This window comes from Alligator mississippiensis, chromosome 5 (genome assembly GCF_030867095.1).
Source record: "Alligator mississippiensis isolate rAllMis1 chromosome 5, rAllMis1, whole genome shotgun sequence".
NCBI lineage: Eukaryota > Metazoa > Chordata > Crocodylia > Alligatoridae > Alligator > Alligator mississippiensis.
Window position 1 is genome coordinate 67,021,311 of NC_081828.1, and position 25,721 is coordinate 67,047,031.

The window sequence follows — 25,721 nt, forward strand, 5'->3', positions numbered from 1 at the left end:
TCCAAATTTTTTCACAAACAAGATTGTTGAGTCAAGGAACTATGTTGTAATACAATAGTTTCTAGCTGATATTATCATAGAGTTCATTCTTCCCTGCATATATATGAACACATCTGCATAGTGTATTATGTATTGTATGCCATTCAGTTACCAAAAAATATCAATTGTTGTCTATTTTTATACTGTCATAAAATCTGTATATTGCACTCATATCATGAATTGTTATTTTATGCAAGATGGAGCAATTTATAGCAAAATGCCATTTCAAACAAAAAAATTAAAAATTCAAGCTGTAAAATATTTTAGTTTCTAAAATGAAACATTTCCTTTAGCAAATAGGGAAATGAGAGTCCACTTACAAGATGCTTACAGTCTACACACAATAATTAGACTGATTTAATGCAATTGGTACTGTTTCATTGAGAGTAACATTTTCACTTTGTTTTAAAAGAGAATGCTTCTGATCCTATGCATACAGTTACAGTATTATTTCCTATTTTCAGTTCACTTCTTAACTGGAAGTGGCACTTTATTTCCATGGGTTATGCATTCATCAGAAGGATTCTGGGGTGTTCCTTCTTGAATAAATCCTAGACCTTGCTCAACAATACATACCACTACACTTGAAGTTTCCCATTCTCCTAATTTGTTTTGTCCAGAACACAACTGGTGGTCTTCAGGCATCATTAATACATTTACAATTATTTCCCAAAGCTACAATAGGGTATACCTTACAACCTTCATCCCCTTTCACAGTTACCACATTGGCAGGAATGGTTTTAGTTTCAGCATTATACGTAAAATTATTTAAAGTCTACCAGGCTTACAGTTGTCTTTCCATTTCAGTGGCAGTATCCCATACTATTTTACATAATTCTTGGATAACACTGGCAGTCACCGTTTGTAACCTGTATGCATGCTAGTGCTAGGGATGTAATTTCTTGCCTTTCCCCTAATGCTATCAGCAGATGTGGTGTCCTATGGAAAATTAAACAGTTCCTCTGTTACGTGCACCTCTAGCCATCACAACATTCCTAAGCCTTATAGCTATGAATTTAATGGGATGTACAATTCCTTTAGATTCCCACCAACAGTGGCTAATTTGTTTGATAGAACTTCCTTATCTATGGTGTTTAAAACCTTGGTCCCCATTTCAGCATCTCCTAATATGGCTCTTAAATCTTTTTTTTTCTCTGGTTTGTGATTATTTTCATAGGCGCTGACTCCATGCATGCCCCAGGGCTCAAGCACTCATTGAAAAAAATTAGCAGGTGCTTAGTGCCTATCAGCCATGGCTGCAGGCTGCTTGCAGATATTAAAAAAAAAACAACAAAAAACGACAACACTTTACCCGAAGAAGCAGTGTTATTTCAACCTGGCTCTGCAGCATATGTAAAGATAGGAAGCTTAAGCAGGAATTTTTGGTGCTTTTAGCTAAATCAGCTATTAGATAAAAGTGCCAAAAAAGCCCCAGTAAAGCACCTGATCTTTACAGCTGCTGGTCCAAGGGCTGAAGTAGCACGTTGCCTCTTCTGGGCATGTGCGGGGCTCACTGTGGAAACATGCTGAGTTTAAATGAAAGCTCTGGGTTTTTTTACATCTGCAAACACCCACTTCTGAAAACCAAAGTTGGTGCCTGTTTCCATGAATTTATCCATGTTTCCCATCCTTGTATATAAGGTTTTGCAAAGCGGGCATACCTTGGTTTAATAGAGGCTACTGAAACATTCTGAAGAAATAAAACAATTAGCCTTAAGTGGTGTACAGGGATAGCCAAAACTTTCTACATACAGTCCCTTCAAATTCCATAGGGACTTTTGTGTTCAATTGCTGGTGTCAAATCCCAGGATTTTAAGTATTCTACCATTATCCATGGTGTGGATTGCATGTTTTACATGAGTATGGTGGGGTTAACACCACATGATTGGTTTGTTAGTGTGTAATTAAGCCACACTTTTTCCTTTTATTATGCTTTGTTCTATTACCATAACTAGGTTTGCTGTTGCTATCTAAAATTAGAGTCACCTTTACAGTAGGAGCAAGTTTCACTGTATATATAGACCTTTCATTTGAGTTTCTTATCCAGGTGTTCCATCCCACTATATGGAAATAACCCATCCTTTACTGTGAGTTGTCACGGTGACATTAATTTCACATTTAATTTTCATACTGAGCCATAGCTTCACTAAGGGACTGTCACATCAGAGGGTATTTTAGCTCTATATAAATGGTGTGCTTCAAACCAATTCCTGGGATCCAAATGATAAGAATTCCAGTTATTGCCCGAGCCAGTCTTTCAAAGGGGTGACACATCTTGGTTTGCTGCAGGACAAAACATGCATATACCTCATCCTTATTGGATGGAACAAAAGGATTATATCACTCCTGGTACCATTTTGGACTATTTATTCCTGTGTCATATTTCTATCTGATGTACCATCATGCTGGCCTTATTTATGATGTGAATGTGACCCATCCATGGTGATCCTAAAGCATGATTTTTTTGCCTTAATCCCTCTATACATCACTTGGTTACTAACACTTCCTTCAACCAGGTGTAGGATTGGCCCTAGCTCTTTGTCCATTCTTTGGACATTAGCCTTCAAGGCTATGACTACTTGTCCTTGAGTGACCGATACAGCCATCAGTGAGTTTTGGACCCACTGATCAGTCAATACTCTGGCCTTCATTTCATCAAGGGGCTCCCTTCCTAGCCATCATTGTTTTGGTAATCTCATGTCTCTTACCATCATGGCTTTATGGGGTATAATGCTATGGAATGCAACTGCTCCCCATAAGGTCATTAATGCTAAGGGAAACTTCTGGTTCCAATCCTTCCCTTGTTGATGACAACCACCTTGAGAAAGGTGGTAAAAAGTGAGTGTGGCAGGGCACTGTTGGTGCCTGCCACTTTAAGGGCTGAGCCAAACAGCCAGCAGGTGTTTGATCTCAGCAGCCATTTTGAGACACCATCTGCCTATAAACAGAGCAGATTCCTGCTGTAAGGCCAGGCAGAAACATCGCCTGGCTGAGCTGATGTATGAGAACATCTTTAGGTAGGGGCAGGAGACTCTTGGTCCTGGGCATGACCTAAAACTGCACTCTGCAAGGACTGGATGGCCTGGTGGGGCTCCCAGTGGCGCGGGTGCCTCCAGGAAAATACCAGACCAGTTAACACCCTGGTAGAAGGCGGATCAGGGTGCCTCAATAACCCCTAGGCCCCACATCACTGTGGGTAGCAGTTGGGGCCAGACATGGCTATGGCCACCTGAGCCCCCGCCGGGGAGGGAAGCCCCATAGCTCCACTGAGGGGGTGGAAGATGTGGAGCCCCAGTAAGGGCAGGCCCCCAGTGAGGGGGCAAGTGTGGAGCCCCAGTGAGGGGGAAACCAGAGGGCTGGGAGCCCAGTGTGTGTGAGTTTGTATAGAGTTGCCCCTGGGAGGAGCCAGGGCAAACTTGGCCCCGGTCAGGTAATTGGCTGGCCACTATCCTAGTGAGGGTCATGGGAGAGGCCCAAAAGATGGTATATCTGCCACCCAAGGTGTGCGCTACATAAAGCCTATGGCCGAAGGGGCCGGCTCCGAGAGGAAGCAAGGCGGTACAAGTAGTTGATGCATGAAAGAGATCCTGTGAAAAGGGGTGGAGTGTGAGAGACCCTAGTGAGAGGAAGGCAGTATGAATGTGTGTGTGTTTATGAGGCCTGACAACAAGGACTAAGCTTGGTCTGCTTGTAGGCTGGAAACATTGGGCTGCAGTGTAGGGGAGGAATGGAGCCACAGATGGCGCCCCCTGGCATCGGGGCAAGAATGGGCAGCCTCCCGCCTAATTAGAACCAATTAAGAAACAACAAGGTGAGGTGGGCGGTTGGCCCGGAAATAGGTGAGCAGGCCAATGGCCGACTGGCCACAGGAAGGCCCCCTGTTACAGTGAGTTTAGTTTTTTCTATTTGCCCTGAACTTTAGTGGTGTCTTGCTGTGTGTAACCATTGCTTGATCCCAAATGCCTGGAACACTCCTTTGGTAACTTCTCCTGTGAAATGAGGTCTTCGGTCTGCATCTGTTTCTTTAGGCATTCCCCACCTGGAAAAGACTTGCTCTACCAGCACACTCGCTGTGGTATTGGCAGTGTTATTCCTTGAGGGGACAGCTTCTATCTACTTCATGAGACTATCCATGTTAACCAAGCAGTACTTATTACCTTCAGCATTTTTAAGGTAAAGGGCTGATGTAGTCAATCTATAACCTACTTCAGGGTCTGCTTACATGTTTGTGTCCTAGTGGCCCTTTCACTACTTTTCAGTACTTTTGGGATTGTTAGCAGCACAGGGTAAGCAATTACTTACATACTTTGACATCTTTTCTCATTTTGGATGACTACCCTGTGGCTTGTACTCAGGCTAAAGTCTTATGTATCCCAAGGTGGCTCTGGTCATGAGACAAAGCAACCAATTCTGTCCTGATGTATCTTGGCACCGCCCAAACAAGGAAGTCCCCTCCTTCTTTCTGTACAAGCATGAGCCCAGAGGGATCTGCCCATATTTTCCATTCCCAGTACTCTCCCTCATCTATTAATTCCTGGAGACTATCATCTTCCTATTGCAAGGAGGCCAAGTCTACACCTTTTCTTTGGACAACCATTACCACCTCACTGGCTTCTTTTTCCCATGGGCTCCCCTCCTTGGGTGCAACTTTGGCCTCCAGATCCACCTGATTGTTCCATTGAGCCTCTTCTGTTCCCTGCTGTGACAGGCTCAGGCAATCCCCCTGGCATCTGATGCCCCCTAGTGGTCAGATCTGCCTGCCCACACATCCCAAGGTTCCATTTACCTCCTATCTCTTTCCTGCCATGGCTTGATTTTTTTGGGGATCTTTTAACTTGAGAGGCTGCCTCCAGAGACCAGGGTGGTCTCTTCCTGGGTGCCTTTCCTTGGTGTACAGTTCTCCAGGCTTCTCTGCCCCAAACCTCAGGACTCCTTTGCCCTAAAATCTATGGGGTGGGTTTCCACTTTAAGATAACCCCAGTTGTGTCTTAGGGGCAATAATAGTGCCCTTCAGCTGCCACCATAGTCACACCATAATTTACAGATGTCGGTGAGTGTTTAGTGTGTATGTGAGGGAGGAGTCTTGGCCCTGACACTGAACTCAGCCTCTCAAGCCTTGAACCTTTGTTGGGGCTTCCGCCTTTCTGACTTAAGCCCTTTTCTACCAGCTAGGTCCCCTATTGCAAGGTCCACTGTCCTGGACCTCAGCTTCTGAGCCTGATACCTGTCTCATGCTCATGGGCTTCTGGGCTCTGGCCTCTGTCCCATGCTTCTAGGCCCCTGGTCCCTATTCCCTGACCCTTGCTAGGGAACTGTCTACTGGGTGTTTCTCAGGGACCCCTGTGGCCTCCAAACCATCCAAATCCTTCAGTCCTAAACAAACAAACAGCAGCACAACAAAAATATAATCAAACTGCTTCCACAATGTTTTTCTCTGGTCAGGGTTAATACCCAACCATACTTCCCAGTGACAGTCTCACTCTTGCTTTCATGGGTAGCTTGGGTGTCCATGGGCTTGCTTCCTGCATCCAGGTTTCCTGGGGAGCTCCTCTCCCTGAAGCATGCAGGGTCTGACTACCTGCCCTGGCTCAGGTTCTGGGCTTATATGCTTTGATGCCCTGTTCCCTTCCTACCATGGGCTCCCTAGCCACACACAGGAGTTTCTTCTCTTCATTAAGGGCCAGCCTGTGCTCCTGCTGCTGCAGCCCCACACAGCCAGCTTAGCATGCTGCACTTTCTTAAAGTAACAGGAGCCCCCTGGCTCATTAGACCTGCTTATTCACTTTAACCTTGATATTGTAGACTGGCTGCTACTGCTGTGCTGCCAATTTGGCTAGTTAAAGCAGCTTCCCAGAATGTGTTACCAGTTTACCATATACTGTTTTCATATTCCTCACCCTCCAAATGGATAGCCAGTTTATTGCAGCCTGGACTACCCAATCCAACTCTGATAAAACAGCCATGAGTTTTCCAGATGAAGTGTTCTCCAAGGCTACTGCCACTGCTACAATCTTGGCAATTTATTATATTCATGGCAGCATACCCTGTATATGGGGTGTCCTTTTCATAATAAATGGATGCATCCGTAAACCATAACTCATCATCCCCAGCCATGGTCTCTTCTAAAGTTATGTCAGTCAAGAAAAGTGCAGACCCTGGTTGTGGGGCATTCATGTTCTCCTTCCCCTACCACTACTAGACTGTAAGCTACTGGGGATAAACCTGTCTGTTTCTCTACAATTCTCTTTGTTTAACAATGCCAGCATCTATCTTGCCAGTTGAGGGTTGGACACAGGGCCATGATTAGCCTTTCCAGATAACACATACTTCACTGGGGTATGGGTGGTTTTCAATGTCAAGGGAGAGACCCACCAAGTACTCCCAGTGCTGCATAGCCCACACTAAGATTAGCACTTCCCTTTCACAGATAGTAAAATCCTATTCCACTGTGGTCAGTATTCTAGAGGCTTAACCTACTGGTCAGATCAGTACTGTGATTCTGGCTTAACACTGATCCAGCCCTGTAGCAGTTGTGGCTAACTGTAAAACATATGTTTTTTCCATATGGGGTTAGACCAGTGCTGGAGCCTGCCTTAGACTTTCTTTCAGGGTTTTGACTGCCTCATTCTGTTCTGGTTCCCAGTCCCATGGGCATCTTCCCTTAACTACTTGTATAGCAGTGTTGCCTTTTTGGTATATCCCTCAATAAAGTCCTGGGAAAGTCTAGTCAGGCCCAAAAAGGCCTTAAGGTTGTAACATCTGTTGGGGCTGGCAGTTTCTGAATATGCTCCACTCTTTGATTATCTGTGCTTCTCCCTTCTTGACCTAGCATTATTCCTAGGAATGATATCTGTTAAAGGCCCAGTTATGCCTACGCCAGGCTTATCTTAAACTCAGTCCTGTGTACAAGCTTCAAAACTTCTTCTGGTACTTCCAAGTTTTCTTCTTTAGTCTGCCAATTTGTCGTACATTCTCATTATGTGGGTGTGACATAGCTGGGGCATTATGGAACCCCTGTGGGACCCAGTTAAACTTATACTGTTTTCTTTGGAAGATAAAGGCAAATTTATACTATGAGTCGGAATGGAGGGAACTGCGAAACTGGACATATTTAATTCTGAAAATCATTTGGAGCCTTCTGCTATTACAGCCATTGGCTCTGGATATTTTGCTACCACAGGCAGTCATGGGAGACACTTTATTAAGAGCCCAGTAATCTGCATCTTTCCATCTGCTTTCAGTAGAAGCTAAATGAGTGAGTTATTTAAACTTTGTTGTTCCACTATGATTCCCTGATCTAGTAGTGCTTTTATAGTTTCCCAGATGCTGCTTCCTACCTCTACTGAGTATCGGTATTGTCTTTGAGGCAGTGAATCAGGGTCCTCAATTACTACCTCAGCCTCAATTTTTCCACACTCGTTTGTTTTGCCCACACCTGAGGAAAATGTTTAGCTATTCCTGAACATCCCACAGCTTTTAATGCAGCACACTGGTGTCTACCAGAGATTTGCCATGGGGCTCCTTCCCATCCTGTGTTCCATTTCCCTGGAGAATCCCAAAAGGGTCTGCCATAGTTCTTGACATAGAATAGTCCTGTTGACTAAAATCTATAATCCAATTAATTTTTTTACGGCATCAACACCCAAAAATGCCTGTTCCCTCCAATGCCATCATTCCAAAAGACCCATCTGACCAGCCTTGGCCTATTCTGAATATTTTCTACTTGGAAAATTTTACTATCTCCTTCTCATTGAATACCTGAAGGGTCTTCATTCCCCGTGTCCCAATCTGAAAAGAGTTTTGTTTTTTTTCTGAACAACTAGCAAATGGTAACTCAAATTTAGTATCAGTGTTGCCATATTGTGCTTGTAGCCCACACCAGCACCAACATTGGTTAGTGAACACTGTATTAATTAATATTATAACTGAGGGCCAGAGTATATTTTCCAGAACAAATCTGAAGAATCTTCCTATGCATAAACTGGGTATCTGCTCCTTCATGATAGCATGTCTCTCTCCTATAGCATGTAATGGGGTCTGTGAGTGAAGGATTAATCTGTGCAAAAATGGTAGGCTCATAATCTGTAAGTAGAAATGCAAAACATTATCCTGTTTTATTTATTTATTATTATATTTTTAAGCCAACCAGTTTCAGCTCCACTAGAACTATGTTGTTAAAAGGCCAAAGTAGGGCACAAGGCCTTTTTGTTACTCAACCTGGCTTCCTCTAGTTGTCCCCCAAAAAGTGAAGTTTAAGGCCTAATGAAAGGGTTCCCCTAAATAAATTTGCATTCCACAATACTAAATATATCCAAAAGAATGAGTTCTTTATAGCTAAAGTGAACATAAGAATGTGAAAGTACAAGAATAAAAGAAGGGACTAGTAATTTTAATATTTTCTCTCTCTCTCTTTCAGGAAAAAAGATCGCTTCAGTGGGTCCTTACAAGTACTTAAAGGACTCAGTCAAGGCAACATTGAACATTTCTGGATTGATATTGAAAAATTGCTTCTGTAAACCTGAGTGTAATATAGCAAACAGTTCCTCTATTGAAAACCTCACAGAATGTCAAGAATATAACATTTACCTGGAATTTAAGGATGGATGCAATAGAAATCTTTCATTTTCTGTTCCACCTAGTAAGTACAGTTTTATTAATTTTATAAGGCTTTATTCAGAAAAAATATGAATATGAGTAGGATGCGGCATTTAAAAAATCTTCCAGTGGTAAGGTTCCTATGAGCTATTGGGTGCTGAAAGTTTGACTTTTGCACTTGTAGGCACAGATCTAGAGGTAAAGTCTTATAATCAGGCCTACTATCTGCTGTAAAGCTTGAGACCAAGTTTTTAAAATGTAGGTAAGTACAGCACCCAAATAACTAAAGACAGCAAAACAGAGGCTTGTTAATGATGTGAGTAAACCCTGTGAGGTCATTATCTGGCAGAGAGTCCTTACTGGGAGAGAGAATTGTAGAAGTTGAACTGCATCACTTGTCCTGTCCTGTCTCAGCCATCTACATGGGGTAGGACCTCAGCTGTGAAATCTTTTACACTTTCAACACTACAGTTTACAAAATCGGTAGTCTACAGTAGTGGTTCTTGAACTTTTTTTTCCCGTTAACCACTTGAAAATTGCTGAGGGTCTTGGCGGACCACTTAATAAACTTTTTTTTTTTGTTTTTTTGTTCTACGAATCAAAGCACACAACTCATCTGTACTTGTAAGATAAGACTACTGATATTAAAAATATATTTTTGATTGTTCCACAACTTTTCTGTGGACCAGCTGAATGGAGCTCACGGACCAGTGGTGGTCTATGGACCACAGTTTGAGAACCTCTGATCAACAGAATAACACACCACTGTGTGCTTTGTTTCCTTGTGCAGCTGTGCAAGTAAGGCCATTTTTACACTTAAAACTTACCCCTAGAATTGTATGGGTTACCAGATGTCTAGAAATAAGATACAAGGGTTTTTTAATTGATTTTTTTTGAAGAACTCATTTAATAAATGGCATGTTACAAATTACTTTAAAACATGCCTTTTGTCTTGCATATTTTTATTATCAAATATAATCGTATATGTGGATATTGAAAACTAAAAGTATTTCAAAACATATTAAAAGTAAGTATGAACTAAATGTGTTATATTGTTCCCATCATTAAAGATACAAAAGAAAATGAACTTGAGGTTCAAGATACAACTAATATCTCTGTGACCTTAAAATGGACAAAGAACTTTCAAGAAAATTGTCATTTGACTTACACGTATGGCTGTGAATCTGGTATGTATACTACTGTCTTTTTATAGCTATGGTTTTAATTGCTTAATTTATGTCTCTTAGCAGGTGCAGTTGAATTGCTGAACTTAGTGCACTGTTTAACAGTGGACCACAGTTTTTGCTTACAGTTAGCACTGCTACAGCAAGTGCAACGGTATCTAAGTCAGTTTCTCTAAAATGTAATAAATGAAAACCATCAAAATTGGCAGGATTTGATACCATGCATAAGTCTTATATTAATTTACATGTATGTAGATTAATACATATTTTTAAATAATGGATATTTACCCAAATACAAGACGACTCTGAACTTAAGATGATCCTTCAATAATTAGATGCATATATTGCTAGAAAAAATATAAATTTATTTTATATATAGCTAATATATAGAATCTATATATGTATAGAGTCTAATTTTGGAGAGTCATCTTAAATTTATCCCCTCCATTGCTGCAGTGGGGGATGAGGACAGGCAGGTGGTAGGGAATAGGCAATCTGGGAACAATAGGGGACAGGCAGTAGAGAGGACATGGGGAAGTGGTGTTGTGGATGACAGTGGTGGGGTAAACAGTAGGGAAGGTGAGGGTGGAGCAGGTGGCAGAGGAGGCAGTGGGCAGATGGTGAGGGGTAGGTGGTAGAGGGGGCAGTACAGGGACAGGCATTTGGCCTTTGTACCTACCCTTTGACCCCCTCACATCTTGCCCCCTATCACCTGTGTGCCCCCAACATTTGGCTGCCCTATGCCTTAGGTCCCTTCTCCCCTTGTCTTCTTCCATGCCATCTTTGCTTCCCCCTCTGCTTACTCTTGTTCTGGCTTCAGCAGATTTCATTCCCACTCCAGCATGGGGCACAGAGCATTAGTTTGCTCCAGCCCCAGCTTAGCCCTGTAGCAGCTTTGGCAGGGTAGCAGTGGCAGCCTCAGTTCTGGGGCTTGGTCTGAGCTGCCATGCCTGGAAGTGTTGAGACAGGTGTGGGGGGAGGGGGAAGAGGCTGCTGAGTGGAAGGTGTTGGGGAAAAAAAGATGATTGGGGGACCCTTTTCTGCCAGGGGGTGGACAGCTGGGGGAGCAAGGCCTTCAAAGGGAGACAAAGGCAGTGGAGGGGCAGGAGACCCATGGCTGAATGGGGGCTGGGGGTAGGTGGCAGAGATGGTGGGGGATCAGGCAGCAGCTGTGGCTTCAGTTCTGACCACAGCCACAGCCGCTGTTGTCTACCCTCCTGCTGCCTTGCTCTCAAATCAAAGATGAGGGGCTTTTTTCCCCATATTAAATGGGCGGGGGGAGGAAATCTCATCTTGGACTTGAATAAATACAGTAAGTCTAAAAATAATGAGAAAATACACATCCATTAAAGAGTTGTTGCCTTGACATTTTTCCTGTTTTACTATTTGGTAGGAAAATTTTAGTTAAGACGATAAACTGTTCTGTGACCATATCACTCCTGTGCTCAAGACAGACCTTTGTCAATCTTCTAGTAAGGTACATAAGACAAAAGGGTTTGGTTTTGTTTTTAGTCCTCTTCAGGAAAAGCAGCAACCATTGATAGCAATTAAAACAGTCATTCCAGATAAGGCTTCCCTTCCTTCAGATAAGCTCTGGCAGGTGTCTGGGAGCAATCCCTAATCAGAGCTTGATACCAGCTAGACTTTTCTTCTATAGAGTGGGAGGTTTAGGAGGTATAGGAGGTTTCTTCTGTAGACTGGGAGGTTTGCTGTCTCAACCAGCACCCAGCTAAGCTGTTCTGTCCACTTTTAACCTTCCCTCAAGTCTTGACATCTGTTGAAAATGTAGCAGGCTGGGGCTGATGTAGTCCACAGATGCTCACCATTCCTGTCCTGGACAGCGATGGATTTATTTATTCTACTGCTGTCCCCAGTATGAGTGTGTTTAAAACAAAAGGTGTTCAATAAGTTCTATTCCATTGCTAACAGCAAGGGAGAATGCAGCCTAACTACTATATAGAAAATTCTTCAGGTTCTTTACTACTAGAAGGAATTAAAGGAAGGGCTTTCCCCACATCCCCTGCCTAGCTAGGGCATTTGATTAGAGGGGCTGGTTCAGGCACTACCCCAAAATAAGAATGTAATACAGGACACAGTACATGGCAGGAGAAAGAAGACATCCATAGTTACCCCCTCAAGGGATGGGTAAGAATAATGAGAAGACAGATTTGGGAAAATATTCCCCAGTTGGGTTTCCAACTTCCACCCATACTCTCCCCTGCAGGTAGGGCCACAGTGAAAGCAGGGAGGGTAGATGACTCGGGTTATGAAGATGGAAAGAGCTCAATGTTCATAAGAGTTAAAGAGAAGGATAGTCCTAAACATACAGGTGGAAGAAAGGAAGGGAAGGTTCTTGGCCTTGGCCTGTCCTGACAGGATAATCAAAGATAGAATGTACTTAGTGGGATTGATCTCAAAGGGCTTGGATAAATATCCTGACCTTTTTATTCTCATCCATAATGAACCCTCCAGACTTTGTGAATCACTGTTTCTAGACAATAGCATGAATATATTTTTATAATTAAAATTAAACATATTTGTAAATAGGTTTTAATCTCTATTTAAAATTAGCATTCATATAATCTTCAGAATTGTCTAGACTCTAATTGTGGAAGGAGCTTGTATATTTTGAATCATATCTATACCCAGTTTATTACAGCAATCTACCTTTTTGGTCTCAGAGAGAATGTGGATGAAATTAGGAGATATATATATAAATAAAATGTCATAAGAGTGAAAACAGAGTTCTTAGCTTTCATATTGTGACACTATTATTATAATATGTAGATGCTATGCATGATATGTTTGCTTCCCTTTTTTAAACTGACATTGTTGTATTGGCTACTTTTATGTTCAGATAAAAGGAATAAATTATAAATGTGAGATGAAATACCATATTTACTCGCACATCAAATACACCTTTCTCCCCAAAATTAGCCATCTAAAATTGGGGTGCATGTGAGGAAGCTGATAAGCAGATCTGGAATGAAGGAGATGCTGGAATGGCTGCCATGAACTGTGCTACCTTCCTGGCCACTTGTAGGAGGGGTGATGTCAACTCCTCATCTCACTCAATCTCTTCTTGAAGCTCTAAAGCTAAAGGTGTAACTGTCATAGCTGCTGCCAAATTGACATTTGCCACTTTGGCAACAGCTATGATAGGGTTAAACCTTTAGGTTTGGAGTGGCAAGGAGAGGGGGAGTGATACTGAGGGGTCTACTCTATACTCATCATGCATGCGGTCAGGGGCATTCAGCCATGGTGAGCCCATGCTGTGTCCAGGAAGACTAGAAAAATTTTCATTATGCCTTCCCAAAACAAGGTGTATATCTCATTTGGGCATGTGGTATGCAAAAAAAATATGGTATTTGCAAGTTAATCACTGATTTTTTTGAATCAGGAAGACTGTTAATAAGTTTTTACATTTTGATGCAGGAAATCATTCTAGTGCAGGAGATGATCAATCTAAGGAACCTAATAAAATAGTGACAGAACTTTTACCGTACCACAATTATACTTGCACATCAAAAATAATCTTTGCTGGTGAAAGAATCGAGACGCATACAAAAGAAATACAAACAGATGTTGGAGGTGAGTACAACATTTACTATTCCTGTAAACATAATAGGAAAGAAAGCATTTTGTGTTTTTATTATAGGTCTTCCCAACTCAGCACTTACGCCAACTGCAGAGCCAGTCAAATTTTTAATGGGCCTTTTGAATTTTTGAAATAGAAAAATTCCCTTAAAATATTCAATTCTTTAAAAAATATTTTTGAAAAAGTGATGACCTGAAAAATAAAAAAAATACACTTTATGATCCTTAAATAATTTTATTTTGTAGTATTGTTTCACATGTTTTTTTTTTTTTTTTCTTCTCATTCTTTTTCTTCCCTGCCATTTTATTTTTCTATTATAATGGCTTTTGCTTCACTTTGCTTAACTTTACCTCACTCTGCCTCACTGTTTCTTTCTGCCTATATTTTTTCCTTTATACAATCATTAGGCTGTAGTTTCCATTTCCTAGAAACTTCTGGCATTCAAAACCAAAAAATATGTTTAGAATAAAAGTTTTCAACCCCTTCAAAAATGATCCAAGAGAAGCCAAAAAATGAGCATCAAGTATTTTCCCCTTTAATGTCACACTGGAGAAGCATGATAACAAAAGGCCTTTAACTTAGAATTCTGATTCAGAGTTCCCATTGATAATGTGTGCCTGCATTGATAATAGGGCTGTGTGAAGCTTTGGTTGCTGATTTGATTCAGTGGAGATTCAGCCTGATTCGGTGGCCAAATCTCTGAATCTGAATCAAATCAGGAGACCCTTTAATCTTTCCAATTCAAATTGGAACCCTCCTGAATTGATTTGGACATAGACACAGCTTTAAATATCTTTTCTACATACCTCAAGGTATCAGGTGACTCGTGAATGCTATGAAGGTGGGGCTGATGGAGTATCCCACAGGAGCATGGGGGCTCCCCAGCACGCTTGGCAGCAGACCCGGAAGTGGACCAGAAGCTTTTTCCGGTCCACTTCTGTGTCCACTGAGGAGCATGCAGAGGACTCCCCTGTGCCCTGCCCCCCCAGCTCAGTGACTGGTGCCTCCTGGGTCTGGGAGGGGGCACCCGGGGTCCTCCTGTGGCCGATCACCAAGCCAGGGGGGCGCGAGGGGCCCCTGTCACCATGCTCCCCAGCAGATCTGGAAGTGGACCAGAAGTACTTCTGGTCCACTTCTAGGTTCACCCCTGAGCACATAGGGGTGCCCCCCATGCTCCTGTGGGACGCTTCATCCACCCCAGCATCCCAGCGTTCATGAGCCATGCCTGGTACCTCAAGGTATGTAGAAAAAACATTTAAAGTTGTGTTTATGTCCGAATCACTGATTCTCTGAATCGGCATCGAATCTTCAGTTTTGGATTTGGCCAAATTGAATCAGAGACAGTGATCCAAATCAACTAATCGAATTGCTGTCCCTGATTCAGGCTGAATCTGAATCCAAATTGAATAGGGCCCACTTTGCACACCCCTAATTGATAGTGTCCACAAACAGTGATGGGTACCCCACAAGCTCAAGCCAGGATCACTTCTCCTGCCCATGCTATTTTTTTTTATAATAGGACCAAGGCATAATTGTTTGTGTTCATTATGTGCTTACTGGTGCTCATATGTGGTACTAGGGTATATGGTGATTTATCCCAGATTTCCTGAAGACAAACAGAGTAGAGACCATCTAGTAGTTTGTGTGTAGTACATTATGGTGTTTGGTTTTTTTTTTTTTTTTAAAGGTTGCTAATCTTTATGCCATGTTTTGTGCCCTATTGATTTAGTGACTTGCATTGAGTAAATATACTTCGCTTTCATTCCTCCAGCATCGCAGGATGCACAGCTCTCAGCTGCTTTAGTCTTTTCTACCCTGCAAAGTTCTAGTCATCTCCCTGCCCCCACATTGAGGGTGCATCTACATGTGATGATACATCACCATAGCAACACACTATGTCGATGTAGCATCCACAGCTGTCTACACATGACCAGCAACTACTTCGCCGTAGCAGCACACTCCCCCATTATAGCATACCACTATGGTGAAGTAGCTTCTAAAAATAAGTGTGTGTCATGCACATGACACAGTACAGGTGGTTACTGCACTGAGCTTTAGTACTTCCTTTTGGAAGTACTAAAGCATGGCACAGTAAAAACATCACTGTAGGGCAATGTGTAGATGTGCCCTGAGAGCAGCCACTCTGCGTGGGTTAATTTTAGATCGACCAGGGAGATGAGGGAAGTATGCCTCCCCTAGCTACATGGTTTTTCTGATTGGTAGCTCAATATGGAGCCAGTAGGACTTATTCAATGGAGACTAGGCAGCCAGAGGAAGCCAGCTTCTCTCAGCTTCATTGTCTTGCTGTTTGGGGGCTCATGCTCAATATGGAGCCACTGCAGCCCAAATAAATGGAGACCAGGGGTACCTGTACACAAGTGCAGAGGCTGCTCTGATGCGCTGTAATTATAGCACATCAGAGCAGACTCAATTAATCAAGTCCGCTGGAGTGTGGTACTTAGAGTGCTGTAGCAGCCTCCCACATTTCGTGTATCAGCGTCCCTGTATTTCAAAATGGCTGTGGTGGAGATTGAACTAAAGCTTGTTGACTGAACTTTAATTCAAATGCCCCTGCCGCCATTTGGAAATGCAGGAATGCTGATACATGAGACACTGCAGTGCTTTAATTAGACTATCCACCCCAACCTCTGGAGAATATGTAAAAGTGCCCCATGTGTCTGAGGGAATCAGGCTTTCCCTGGCAATATGATCTCACTGCTGGGCAGCTGAGCTGCTGTCATTGTGCCTTAATTTCAGTGAGACCAGGGAACCCAGGGTAGAACACTTTCCCAGCTCCTTTGTCTTGCCACAGTTAATGCTGCAGCTCTGTGCAGAGAGCAGAGCCAGTGGGGATTAACCCAAAACAACTACATTGTCAGTGCAGAGCCACAACCATAATGCAGCCATCTTGGGGAAGAACTTTCTGGGCTCCCTGGTATTGAAGAGCTGTGCAACTCCACACTTAATGTGGAGCTGTTGGGGCTTAATCCCCAGCAGCTCTGCTCTCAGCATGAAGCCACAACATTAATTTCAGTGAGACCAGGAAGCCTGGAGAAATATGCTTCCCCTAGCTGTGTGGTATTATTGTCAGGCAGCTGAGGTGTTTGGGCTCCCTGATCTGGTTGAAACTGATGTGACAACTGTGCGCCAAAAGTAGAGCTGCCTGCATTAATTGTTAAACTTATAAACATGATTCACAAAATAATACTGGAGATTTCAAATAAGAATCCATAATTTTTAAAACATTCTACCCTGTTGGGGTCTTTCTGAGTTCTTCACAACAGAAGAATTGCTCTATTTTTTTTCTATAGTATAAAAAAAATGAGTGAAAACTAAGAGCTGGCATTTACTGATGGGTGCCTCAAATCTATCAAGGGATGTGTCTTGAGTCTATTGAGGGATACCTCAGGTAGCACCTTGTCAAGGGTATTTAAATGCACCTAGTTCATTGGAAGTAGGCGGATAGAGACAAACAGCTTGTGGGAAGGCATGGCCAGGTGCTGCCCAAATAAACAGCAAGGATAGCCCAGACAGAGAGCAAGTACCAGCTGAGGTCAGGCTCTTTTGTGGAATCTGTCATCCATGTATTCTGAAACATTTTGCAATGAAAGGTCCAGCTGATCTCTCACATTACAAGGCCTCTCTGTCAGTTCTTCAACACCACATGGCAAGCTAGCAGGAGAACTGGGACCAGAACTCAGCTCTCATGACTGATGGTACAGAGCATGAGCTAGACAATATTGTTTCTTGCTGGTTTGGGCTCTGTCACCACAGGAGCAATATTAAGGATGGAAAGATGGCATGGAGACTTCTTTCATTCCTTCCAGGCCACAGCTAAGGCACGTGGATGGAGTTTGCCCTGTTTCTGCCTACACTGTTCCTACTGTGTGGATCAATTCAGGACTTTATTCTGTATGACACCTTTAACCAGCACTACATCAATTAGAAGCTACATGCCACCCCCACTTCCACACTGGAGGTGGGGTAGAGTTCTGATTCTTGTCCATGCCTCTGCTTGCCAGCCCTCTAGTGGTAAGTCACAGTTGTACAGGGGGATCTTCAGTCCCCCTGTAGTTACACAAGCACCCATGTCATTAGTTTTGCTGGTCAGCAGCTAGGGGTACAGGGCCCCAGAACCCCTATACCTATCTCCTTGACAGCTGCCAGGCTTTGTGGCCTCATCAGGGGCTAGCAGGCCTGCAGCTTTGACTCCACTGTGGCTTAACACGTATACATGACATGAGTTTTTTGATTTCATGATTAAGGGGTGCAGTTTCCCTGAACCCCCTCTACCTATCTCCTTGAAACTGTCAGGCATCATGCCCTCAGAAGGGGATATCATTTCTGTAAGTTTCATGCAAATCAGGGCAGAAATGACAAAGCTATAGGCTGTTTCAACCTTCCCCATTATAGCCTATGGGTGAAATGTAGAAACAGCATTGAAACAGTGAAACATTTCGACTTGCCTCATTTTGTTTCAAGGCTGTTTTGAGCATATCTATTCCATTTTGATTTTACTATTTCAATGTTGAAACAAGTCGAAACAGCCTTGAAACAAAACTGGTGGCAAAATTTCGTACAGCCCTACAACTCAAATAGTTGGAAAAAGTCTTCTAACATGCTTTCAGGTATAAACACCCTTCGAGAAGCTGAGGAAGCATCTGCAGTTGGTGTGTGCTCTTCCTTAAATTACTTGACTTTTTATAAGGATTTTTTATTAGTACATTCTATGCCCTTTTGTTTATCTATTAGATTTTTATGCTTCACTCCCAAAAGAGACTCAGGGTGATTTATAATAAGAGCCAGATAAATTTATAAAGACAGATACAAATATTAAGATACAATAATATGTAACAGAACAAACACCCCAGTGACCCAAAACTTAACCCAGCCTGTCAATATAAGAGAAGGTCTTACAATACTCCTGGAAAATATCCAAGCTCAAGCTCTGATGGACCTTAAGGGAGTTATTCCAGAGCAAAGGAGTCACTACAGAGAATGATCTCCCATGTGTTATCACTAAGGGTTCTACCAAAATCACGGCAGAATTGCACTGCATGGTGACTCTTTAATATTGCAGTTTGTCCCATATCTCCTCCCTGCCCCTGATTGGTGGAGAGGCCCTGCCATGTGCTTGCTGCTTTTGATCAGCGGGGAGGTGAAAACCACGGTTTAAAATATGGTGCTGTTTTTGCCTCCCAGCTGGTCAGCAACAAGGATGCCAGGGCTCCTTGGCCAATTGCCAACAGGAAGCAAAAACCACACCATATTTAAAACTATCATTTTTGCCTCCCCGCCTATCTGGATTGAGTGCCAAACTGCGGGGCCCCTTCATTGGGGACACATGGAGGAAACTGCAAGATTAAAGGAGCTGCCACACATTCACTTCTGCTGCAAATTTGGTAGGTCCCTAGTTATCACCCAACAAACTTGGTGCACAGATGATACATGCAGGAGTTTGTTCTCAGTTGACCTTAGATATTGTGCTGAAACATAAAGGAAGAGGTGGTTTCTTGAGTCGGCAGTGTCAGCCTATTTAGGGCCTTATTGGCCAAAACCAGAACCTTGAATTGTGATAGACACCTATGGAACCTATACAGACCACTGCTCCAATTACTTCTGTCTCTTTCACTCTTTTCATTGCTACAGTGATCATTCTAAAATAAAGGCTTCAGGCATGTGTAGATGAAATGGGAGCCCTAAATTGAAATGGTGGGTTTTTAAAAACACCTCTTCAATATAGGGCCCTTTAAACCCCTGTGTTGTGCACACACTGATATGAATGACCCGTATCCCTGGTGACTGGGGGGGCACAGCGGTGATGGGACATGGTGGTGGCAGAAGTGTGGCAGCAGGAGACTGGCAACAGTGAGCAAGGAGCTCCCACAGATTCCACTAGCACTTGGGTGGTCCCAAGGGCATGGCAGCTGTGGAGGGAAGCACCAGGCCCCCACGCAACTCAGGCAGGCAGGGTGCGGGGGGTGGAGATCAGCCACTTTTCTTGGCTGGAGCCTGCCTTCATGGGCTGTTGCAGGGTTTCCTGCAGAGCCTTTGAGCTGCAGGGAGCCCAGTGCTTCACCCCGCAGCTGTAGAGGCAGCAAACTAAAACTCCTCAGACGTGTTTTAGTTTGCTGCCTCCCCAAGTCATTTAAGGTGCATTCTGCTGCTGAATTTCCTACAGTGGCTGGAATGTGCAATATGCCACCAAGGCGTGCAAGCACTGACAACATTAAAGTGGTGCAAAAGCATTTAGCCTGCTTTAAAGTGTCATGCACACATGCCTGTCATTTCCTCTGTACACGGCCTTGGTTTTTAACCTCCAAATGCTTTTTGTGTTGAACTATGCAATTTCTTCACAGATTTCTGTGAAATGGAGTCCTGTATTTGTGTAAAATGGATCGGAGATCAATACTTTGTGCACATTTTGTCAATCCCTTATACTTCTATCCAATAAAATTGTAATTCCATTCAATGCTTTCAAACTTGAAACACTTTTTATTTTAAGTGTCCTTAGCTGTTGTTTCTTTATCATTTTTAAAAGTATTTTCTACATGAAAGTAGTTTTATTCTTAGTTCTCCAATTTTCTGTAACAGTTCCAGGGATACCTGAAAATGTGACTCAAGTAGTAACTTCTGAAAATGTATCAATTACCTGGCGTGGACCCTCAAACATAGCTGGGCCTATAGGTGGATATATTGTGACATGTAAAAAGGGGAAGTCTGGTGAGTACATTTTTCTTTGATATTTGCCACATAACTGAGATGAATTCTAAGTTTATTCTGTCACTGTATAATGTCTAATGAAGACTTTATTACAGATCAGAGACTCTAGAGATAACTGTTACACAAGTAATAGTTGAAATGCCCAATTGTTTCTCTAAGAAGTTTTTAAAAAACCTTCTTTTTTAATAATGCCACATACTTTTAATATAAAGGTAGCCAAAGGCTACAGTGTAACCCCACACTTGAGCTCTTAGGACATTTTTACATGTGTTGTGGGTCATGGCACCAGGAACTTTTAATTAGCAAGCTGCACTAATTAAATGCTCCCACACGTCATGAGAATCAGTGTCCCCACTTTGAAAAAAATTGAGGTGGAGTGCCTTGAAATAAAGCTTATCAAACATGTTTTATTTCAAAGCACCCCCACCACCATTTTTTTTCAGCTTGGAGATGCATGGGGATGCTGATATAGGTGATGCGGAAGCATGCTGGAGCGTATCACTTTCTGTGCTGCAGCAGACTTGATTAACCGAGTCTGCTCCAAAGTGGTGGATTTTCAGCTAATCAGAGCAGGATCCATGCATGTGTATAGGAGCCCTCAGAGTCCATAGTGGACCAGTCAGTCTTTCAGCTTCTTTGATTAGCTTGAAGCTGGGTCTGCTTCCAAACTGCATGTGGACATGTATATTTGAGCTAGCTGGCAAGCCTCAGGCTGTTATTTCAGCTGAAGGAAAAGTAATTGCCACATGACCACTTCTCTTCTGGCTCACTCATTGTACTCTCTTTGAAATTCCCTCCTGTCCATGTTGCTTACACCCCAAAATCATGTGTTCTCCTTCCATTTCATAAATTATATCTACAGTTTATTGGCCAACCAGACCTACCAGTAACCAGCAGCCTGACAAACTTGTGGCTCTTCCTAATACCAACCTTTGCCATAGAATCATAGAAAATTAGGGTTGGAAGGGACCTAAGGAAGTCATCTAGTCTAACCCCCTGCTCAAAATAGGACCATCCCCAACTAGAGCATCCCAGCAAAACTTTGTCTATCCAGGTCTTAAGAAACCTCCAAGGATGGAGATTCCACAACCTCTCTAGGTAACCTGTTCCAGTGCTTTACTACCCTCCTAGTGAGAGAGTTTTTCCTAATATTGAACTTAAACTTGCTTTGCTGCAACTTGAGTTCATTGCTCCTTGCTCTCATTTGCCACTGAGAACAGTCTAGCTCCATTCTCATTGGAACTATACTTCAACTACTTGAAGTATGCTATTAAATCCCCACTCAGTCTTCTCTTTTCCAGACTAAATAAGACCAGTTCCCTCAGCTTCTCCTCAGAGGTCATGTTCTTTAGCCCTCTAACCATTTGTGTTGCCCTCTGCTGGAATCTCTCAAATTTATCTACAACCTTTCTGTAGTGGGGGGCCCAAAACTGGACACAGTACTCCAAATGTGGCCTTACCATTGTCAAATAGAGGGGAAGAAACACTCCTCTTGATCTGCTGGCAGCATTTCTACTAATGCAGCCTAGTATGCTGATAGCCTTTTTCAGAACAAGGGCACTATTGGCTCATTCAGCTTATTGAGTACTATAGCCCACATGCTTTTCTGCAGAGCTGCTGCTTAGGCAGTCAGTCCCTAGTCTGTATTGGTGCATGGTGTTGCTCCATCCCAAGCGCAGGACTTTTCAGTTGTCCTTATTGAACTTTGTAAGATTTCTTTTGGTTCAATCCTTCAGTTTCTCTCTCTGAATCCTAGCCCTATCCTCCAGCATATCTACTACTCCCCACCCAGCTTGGTTCCATTGGCAAACTTCCTGAGGGTGCACTCCATCCTATCTTCCAAATCATTGATGAACATCTTGAACAAAACTGGCCCCAGAGCCAACCCCAGGGCACTCCACTTGATGCTAGTTGCTACCTAGACATCAAGCCATTGATTGGTACCATTTGAGCCCAACAATCCAGCCAGTTTTCCATCTACCTTACAGTCCAAGCTGTACTTCTTTATCTTGCCTGTGAGAATGTTGTGGAGATTTTATCACAAGCCTTGCCAAAGACAAGGTACACCACATCTACTGCTCTCCCCATATCCACAGAACCAGTCATCTCACCATAGAAGGCAATCAGATTGATCAGACTTAACTTGCCGTTAGTGAATCCATGCTGACTGTTCCTAATCACCCTTTCTCTCCCCTAAGTGCTTAGAAATGGATTCCTTGAGGATCTGATCCATAATTTTTCCAAAGACTGAGGCAACTGATCTGTAGTTCCGTGGATCCTCCTTCTGTTTCTTTAAGATGGGCACTATATTTGCCCTTTTCCAATTGTCTGGGAACTCTCCTGATTGCCACAAGTTTTCAAAGATAATGGCCAGCAGGTCTGCAATCACATCAGCCAACTTCCTCAGCACTCTCAGTTGCATTGCATCTGGCTCCATAGATTTGTTCACATATAGCTTTTTTAAATAGTACCAAACATATTCTTTTGCCACTATTGGCTGCTCACCACCTTCCCAAAGTGTTGCCAGGTTCAGTAGTCTGACAGCTGACCTTGCCTGTGAAGACTGAGGTAAAGGCATTGAACCTTTTCCTCATAATCAGTCACTAGGTTGCTTCTTCCATTCAGTAGGGGACCCAAACTTTTCCTCATCTTCCTCTTTTTGCTGACATACTTGTAGAAACTCTCCTTGTTGCCTTTCACATCCCTTGTTAACTGCAACTCCAATTCAACTTTGGCCTTCCTGATTTAATTGCATTCCTAAGCAATACTCTATTCCTCCCTAGTAGTTTGTCCTAGTTTTTACTTCTTGTAAGCTTCCTTTTTGTATTCCATGATCACTGAAGAGTTCCCTGCTAAGCCAAGGTGGTCTTCTGCTATACTTACTATTCTTTCTGCATTCATTCCTGTGCCCTTAGGTTTCTTTATAGTACAACCAAATACTTTACTCTCCCCCTCAGATTGGCTTCCCATGGGATTCTGCCCATCAATTCCCTACAGTACAATATAAGATCTGCTTACATTTTCTTTAAATTTGGAACATCCAAAGTTTGAATTCCAAGGAAGAAAATGAAAATGCTGGAAGTAGTGAGAAGGAAGAACATTGCTTCCTGCCCCCAGGAGCTGCCTGCTTCTGGAGTAGGCTCCAACGGCAGAGCCTAGGCTGGGACAATCTCCCAGCCCCCACACCAATCATGGAACTGGAGCCAGGAGCTCCCTGCATGGGGAGAGTTCCCCACCCAACTTGGAGCTGGCTGGGACCTGCCCCAGACTGGGACAGTTCCCAGGCAGTCCCAGACTGTATGGGGAAGTCAACACTTCCTCTCGAGGCTGCTCCAGTTGGAAGCAAACAAGCTCCCCTATAGGCTTACTGCACAGTATTTTTTTAATGTAAAAGTATGCAACAAAAAGATGATTTTCTACTTCAAAGAACTTTCTATGTGACTGGGTTTTTGGTTATAGCTGTCTTGGTCTAAGGACATAGGCAGGCAAGGTTCTTTGGCAGATGTGATCTCTTTTATTAGACCAACTGAGTAGTTGGGGGAAAAAAGTTCTTGGCAAGCTTTCAGGCGCAGTAACCCTTCTCCAGGCATAGGGAGTTTGCTGGTCTGAGACTCCAAGGAGTGAGAGAAACTAAAAGTGTGGCAGGATGTCAGTGAAAATATAAATAGGTACAAGTTAGAAAGACAAAAGATAAAGCAAGTAAGGGAGGGGGAAGAATTTGCAGCGAGGAGAATACCCATGATTGCCATCTCACAAATATATAAAAAGGGCTTTCAGTCAACAAGGACACTCCTCCAGAGAGAGATTGCACTTTTGAAAGAGTCACCTGGATACCACGTGAAGATTTGCTTCAGTACAAAAAAAAAAAAAATCCCCACAAATGACACAGCATTAGTTATGACTCATCACCCATCCCGGGACCTACACAGAAAATCCTCAAACTATTGCAACCCATACTAGAAGAAGACCCTGTTCTTAGAGAGAGCTTTCCAGAACCACCCATCCTAGTCTTTAAACAAGCACTGAACCTTGCTAACCTCATCACCAGAAGCAAACTCCATATGACCCAAAACATATCGAATGGATCCAGACCATGCCAGGACAAGAAATGCAAAACCTGTCAACACATCTCCACCACCCCCACAATAACTGTATCCTAATACAAAACCATTACCATTCCTGGATCTTACACCTGCACCTCCAAACATGTTATCCAGTGCATCAAATGCTCTGGTGAAAAATATGAAGGAGAAGCTAAACAACAACTGTGCGCCAGAATGAATGCTCAGCAAAAATCTATCAAAGACAAGAATACCCAGCTACCTGTGGGGGCACACTTCTCACAGGACAATCACTCCCTCTCTGATATCTCAGTTCTAATCTTCAAAGGGAACTTACAAAACACCTTTCATAGATGACCTCATGGACTTCACTTCATAAATATACTGGATACAAAAAATCATGGATTCAATATAGATGCTGAATTTATGACACATTACAACCAGCCTGACATCTGATTCACCAGGCACCTGCCTGACCTGACCTCTTACATTCTTTTTTTCCCTCACCTTTTCTCTCCTCCCCTCCTGTAGTTTTTTGCCCTTTGTTGTCTTGATTTCCAACTATTTCCCTTTTTTATTGAGAGCCATTATTACTCCTGTAGTGTTTCCCTTTGGCCTCCCCCCACCACTTCTTTCTTTCCCCTCCCTTTCCTTCTTTACATTTTTGTCGTTCTAATTTCTACCTATTTACATTCTCACTGACATCCTGTCACACTTTTAGCTTCTCTCATTCCTTGGAGTCTCCAACTAGCAGAGACTCCCTATGCCTGAAGAAGGGTGACTGCCCAAAAGCTTTCCAAGAACTTTTTTCCAACTACTCAGTTGGTCTAATAAAAGATATCACATCTACTCAAAGAACCTTGCCTTCTGTCTATATGATACCTTTCAGCCATTTATCAAATGCAGCAATTGGACTGGGAGGCAACATAATAGTTTCCCTTTCGAAGTGCCACTGATGCCTTCTTCAACAGGATTTGCAAGAGAAACTACCACTTCTCAGTTCAGATATTATGTTCTAAAAGCAGCTGGACAGCATCTAAAGTTAAAATGTAGCCTAGAGGCCATAATGGGCACTGGTTTAAGGTTGCTAGTTTGGGCTTTTAAGAAATGAGGAAAAAAAGGATGAGGTGGAGTTCTAAAGGTGTGACAGACCGCAAGTTGACTAATAAAGGGGTTGGGGAAATGCTTCATACCATGCCTATCTTTGCATGCAGAATTGGTAGTAGGTTAAATGAAAACATCTTTAAGCCCATTATTTTAATATCTGTAATATTTTAAATTGAAATACTTGAAACACTAAATGGTGGAAGAAGAAAAAGAGTGGAGGGCAACCTTTATTTCCCCCTTTTTTTTTCTTTTTTTTTTTTTTAAAGAAGTGAGGGATTTCTACTTCCACTGTAGAGCCTTTATATGGTTCAAAAGATGCAGTAGGGGCTCTAAGCATCATACCAAGGACCCCTGATAATATGTATATGTAATGGCATCATGCCCCAGATTAGGCCTCCAATGAGAGGTTTGAAA

At 42.8% G+C, this 25,721-nt stretch overlaps 1 protein-coding gene across 3 annotated transcripts in view; it reads left to right on the plus strand.

The window, feature by feature from the left end:
* PTPRC (protein tyrosine phosphatase receptor type C) overlaps nucleotides 1-25,721 on the plus strand; it is a 140,778-nt gene that overhangs the window by 56,351 nt on the left and 58,706 nt on the right. For all 3 annotated transcript variants that reach the window (XM_059728438.1, XM_059728439.1, XM_059728437.1), the window contains 4 exons: nucleotides 8,456-8,677; nucleotides 9,705-9,821; nucleotides 13,254-13,409; nucleotides 20,011-20,139. In XM_059728438.1, coding sequence (XP_059584421.1) covers nucleotides 8,456-8,677; nucleotides 9,705-9,821; nucleotides 13,254-13,409; nucleotides 20,011-20,139 — 624 coding nt within the window. The remainder of the gene's footprint in view (nucleotides 1-8,455; nucleotides 8,678-9,704; nucleotides 9,822-13,253; nucleotides 13,410-20,010; nucleotides 20,140-25,721) is intronic.